Raw genomic sequence first — 4,622 nt, 5'->3', positions numbered from 1 at the left:
ATTTATCTCTTCAACTTTATCTCAACATCCCAAAGACATTGAGGTACAATCTATTAAAAATAAAAAATTACCCAAATCCTATCATAATCTATATAAAAAAATTTCCAGTCATGGGGGGCATATGCCCCCAGCCTCTTCTACTTAAATAAGCCCCTAACTTAGATCAATACATTCCTAAGGGTGATCATAATGGCTTGGGAATAAGGGTTGGTACTGCCAGGAGAATAAGCGACACTTCTTATTTCCTTTCATATTTCTTTTTACACACACACACACATATATATATATATATATATATATATATATATATATATATATATATATATATATATATATATATATATATATATATATATATATATATATATATAAAAGATTTGAAAAACTGAGATTGCAAGAATAAATTTCCAGCCACTAACAAGAATAGAAAAAAAAAGTAATAATATGAGAATGATGCATATTTTTTCACAAAATCGTTTAAATTTATAATTAGTATTAAACCTAATTATTTTTGTTCTGTTTTGTATTAAACGCCTTAACTTTCTAATCTTACAAATATGTTGGATTCTTTAATCATTTTAGGGGTCTAGGAAAAGAAAATATTATCTAAATTAAATGGTTTCTATAGTATTTTCTAAACATTTTGGTAGCATTTTTAGTTTTTCAAGCGTCTTTTTAACGTTTTAAATAGTTATTTATTAAATTCTCACACTAACACAAAATTTTATCTGGTTAACCTGATATTGAAAGTCATTATGAGTTTTTAAGCACTTTTAATAATTGATTGCCTTCTAATAACGTTTATTTTAACTAACTAGTGTTTAGAAGATGTTTGGATAGAGAAAAAAAAGTGTTTTGTTTATTGTTTATTCTCATCACAATAAGTTAAGTTCAAGTGTTTTGATAAAAATATTCAAAATCGGTTTATTATGATAAAAATAAACTAAATAAACTGATTTTAATAAGTATTCTTATTCTTACCCCAAACAATTTTACAAGAATTGTTTATTTATCCAAACACATTAATACACATTATAAAAGTTTATTATCCTACTATAATAATAACATATGCTTAGGTCTCAAGTCTGAAAGTACCTGTTTCAAACCGAAGGATATTGATATTTTTGGTAATTTTAAAATGTTGATGATGTAATTTTTGTGATTCTCTCTAATTCTATGGTATAATTCTTAAGAAATACAGTATTGCTTTTAAAATTTAATATAAATAACGGAGAGAGATCTGATTTAATAATTAGTATTGGAAAATGCAACGTGACGCCACTGTTATACCATCACAAGGAATCAAACAAACACACCACTCGTCTTTACTCTCTCCCCCTTCCTCCTTCCCTCTCACTGTTGACTGTGTGTGCCACTGCAAAAAGCTTATTCTTCTCTCCCTGTGCAACTTTTGCAGACCCAAAACGCCATTAAACGAAGGGAAAGCTTTCCCCCTTTTCTTTATTTATTTATACCCCCTCGCTTTCTCTACTCCTCATTCACACTCTTCAAACCAATTAATCAACCAACCCCCAATTTACTTACTCTGGCTTTTCCTACCATGGACGTTTTCAGCCTTCTCAAATTCTGGCGAAATGCCGGCGTCGGAGACCCCATTAGCGCCGGCGATTTTGATATTACGGACGACGAAGGATCATTTTTCGATTTGGTTTTCACAAATCCGAACAATCTCGAAGACCAACAATGTGGCGAATCTCCTTCTGTCAACGTCATTAGTGGCTTCCACAGTGACCACTACCAACAATTTTCAAAGTTGGGTGGCGCTGATTCAAAGTCAAATCACACTTATTCGTCTCCCCATGCCGTGTTTTTCAACAATAAGAGGAAAATTTTGCCACTAGATTCCTCCAATACGAAGACGCCGAGGTCTCCGTTTCGAGGTTTGATGCTGGGGTTTCAGAATAACAAAACCAAGTTAGACAAGAAGGAAATGAAATGCGAAATCGAAGAGGTTACGATCAGTTCATTGCTCAAAAGAGATAACAGTTTCAGGAACAAATTGAGGTCGGAGAAGTTTCTAGATCATGATCAGATGTCGTCTAAGCGTTTCTCGAAGGACGTTGTTCACAAGTACTTGAATCTGATTAAGCCTTTGTATATTAAGGTCTCGAAAAAGTCTAACGACAAGGTGAAGTCGCCGGATCAGACTTCCTTCCCGTCGTCGTCTCCGGCGACTGCACCTGTGTATTCTCCAAGGAAGGAAGAGAAACCGTCAGGGAGAACAGTATTTAAAGAGGTCCGTAAGCATTTAGGCAAAAGTCGCTCCTCTTCGTCATCCTCCGCCACCATTAAATCGATTCCGTCACCGGCGTCCAGGAAAGACGATTCAGCTTTGCAACAACAAGACGGAATCCAAAGCGCCATACTACACTGTAAAAGATCGTACAATTCACCTTCTCAAGGTAAACATTTTTGCTTCAAAAGTATTAAACGTTTTAGTTCAGTAAAAAAAAGTTGGAAAAATATTATTTAAGTCACCGTCCAAATTGATGTCAGAATCACGAGATAGTATCATTTCATGGAGACATAATATATTCAATTGCCAATCTGCTTTCAGGGTGCAATGTTCTTTCAAGATCTGGAAGTGCTCCATCTCATGGGCCTCGGATCTCCATTGATGAAGAGAAAAGAAGCAGCATCTGATCTTAAAGAAGAAATGGCGGGAATATATATTCATGTATTTAGTTTAGTACACTGGTTAGTACTAGTAGCATCATAAAAAAAAATTAATGTGTGAAAATTTAGAAAGAAAGAAGAATGTGGTAGCAAAGTGGAAAAGAGTCGAAGTGGAAGGTGGTAAGTAGGGTTTTGATGTAAAGTAAAGGGTGATGATTATATCATCAGAAATTCAGAGTTATGACAGGGAAGATTAAAAGAAATGATGAAGAAAATCTTTTGCTTGTTGTGTGTTGCACTCTTTATTATAAAATATAAAATATAAAATATAATATTTATATATTTAAAACACATATACATATCACATTTTAACCTTTAGTCTTTTACTGACTACCAGAGTTGTACAGGTTTTTACTATTTGATTATTAATAATTTATTGGGTATTTTATTTGTAAAATAATAAATTGCAGGTTTTAAACAATTTGTTTATATATATATATATATATATATATATAATATGGTCATTTTTTAAAAGAGAACGGTAAGATTGGTCCCTTTTGCTTTTCAATTTTATTTGGTTTAGGCTTTCTGGAGTGGCGAAGAAGTGGAGGTGCGGGTGCGTTTGAACATCAACCCCGAGTGGCGTTATGGGTTGGTAGTGATGAAATGTAGTCTGTTTGACGCTTGACAATGCCTTTTCCAACGCAAAATTAGTCAATACAAGACTTGTTACCAATGCAAAGTAATCTCAACCAGACAAAAGATCCGGAATACCACGTCAAATAACGTTCATATGTTGATTTTGGAGATCCGAAATTATCGGACTTCTTGTTTACACTAGACTATAAATAACACATGTATATAGCACACATATACATGATTAACTCTAGCATTTCTCATGTACTTGTATCATCTTTATCTTCCTTGTAATTTTATATTTAAATCAATAAAATACATCAAGATAGGTAATTATTATCACCTCTTAATGTTTTATGTTGGAGATTCTACAAATGATCAAAGATTTTTTTTGTAACTCATTTGTCTCACTTTGATTACCATTTGATACTTACATTACGCTAAAAACACAACCTCTTATACAATTTGATCGAATTACACTTGATCAATTTTTGACCAAAATAATTTACCGCTCACCTTGGGGCTTTGTTGTTCATAATCGTTCAAAAATCATGTCTACGCAATCGACCTTATCTTCTTCATCCATTCCTCCCATTTCCTCTAAATACATTCCTCCACCCCCCATGGGAAGCTTCCACAAATGCCTCGACCTTATCTTCTTCATCCATTCTTCCCATTTCCTCTAAATACATTCCTCCACCCCCCAGGGGAAGCTTCCACGAATGCCTCTGAGGCATCGAAGAAAAACACCTCTCTGGTAGCTACACAATGATTTTAGGATCCTCATGTGCTGATTTCCAATAATATAATATTCACTATGATGAAGAGACTGAAACGACAAGTCACTCAACAATAGGAGGATAACAGAACAATACTCAGCGAAGTGGAGAGAATGAGGGCAGAGATCCACAAGCCTCAAGAAACAACAACCTCGATCTTGCAGCCCAAGATCCTAAACTTTGACAACATGGATCCTTAGCAAACCACCATGAGATAGGATCCTTAATATCTGCCTCTGTTCCCGCTTGGGACGCAACTTTATGAGAGCAAGCCCATACAACCCGGGATCCAAACGAAACCTTCGCTACTCCCAATCACAAGTATCTGGTAACTTCGTCAACAATAATATCTTTGCTACTAACTCTATGGATGTTGATGCAGGAATGAGCCCGCTCATGGCCAAAGAACTTTAACAGCTACGGCATATGATCTCAAGTGTATCTGGAGTAGTCCAACCTATACTGAAAGTCTCCCCAATAAGCCAAAAGATCTCGAGATTCGCTATTGTAATCGCTAACATCGAGGTCTCAAAGCGGTTCCAAACTCCCAACATGAAGCCTTATGACGGG

General features: G+C 34.8%; 1 protein-coding gene across 1 annotated transcript; it reads left to right on the top strand.

Annotated features, from left to right (window-relative positions):
• The first annotated feature begins 1,283 nt into the window (after positions 1-1,283).
• On the top strand, positions 1,284-2,921 carry LOC145028608 (putative membrane-associated kinase regulator 2). The gene is made up of 2 exons (XM_078977301.1): positions 1,284-2,423; positions 2,579-2,921. The coding sequence occupies exons 1-2, from the start codon at positions 1,562-1,564 to the stop codon at positions 2,662-2,664; spliced, it is 948 nt and encodes a 315-aa protein (XP_078833427.1). The 5' UTR covers positions 1,284-1,561; the 3' UTR covers positions 2,665-2,921.
• Positions 2,922-4,622: the final 1,701 nt, after the last annotated feature.

The sequence above is a fragment of the Lactuca saligna genome, chromosome 2, assembly GCF_052625555.1.
Source record: "Lactuca saligna cultivar CGN05327 chromosome 2, ASM5262555v1, whole genome shotgun sequence".
Lineage (NCBI taxonomy): Eukaryota > Viridiplantae > Streptophyta > Magnoliopsida > Asterales > Asteraceae > Lactuca > Lactuca saligna.
This window is presented reverse-complemented; position numbering and strand designations above follow the sequence as displayed.

What these genes read in the sequence shown, in the direction of transcription:
- LOC145028608 (XM_078977301.1), top strand. Translation starts at nt 1,562, where the DNA reads ATGGACGTTTTCAGCCTTCTCAAATTCTGGCGAAATGCCGGCGTCGGA. An exon ending in GTACAATTCACCTTCTCAAG is followed by an intron (nt 2,424 to 2,578) that starts GTAAACATTTTT and finishes ATCTGCTTTCAG; the next exon opens with GGTGCAATGTTCTTTCAAGA.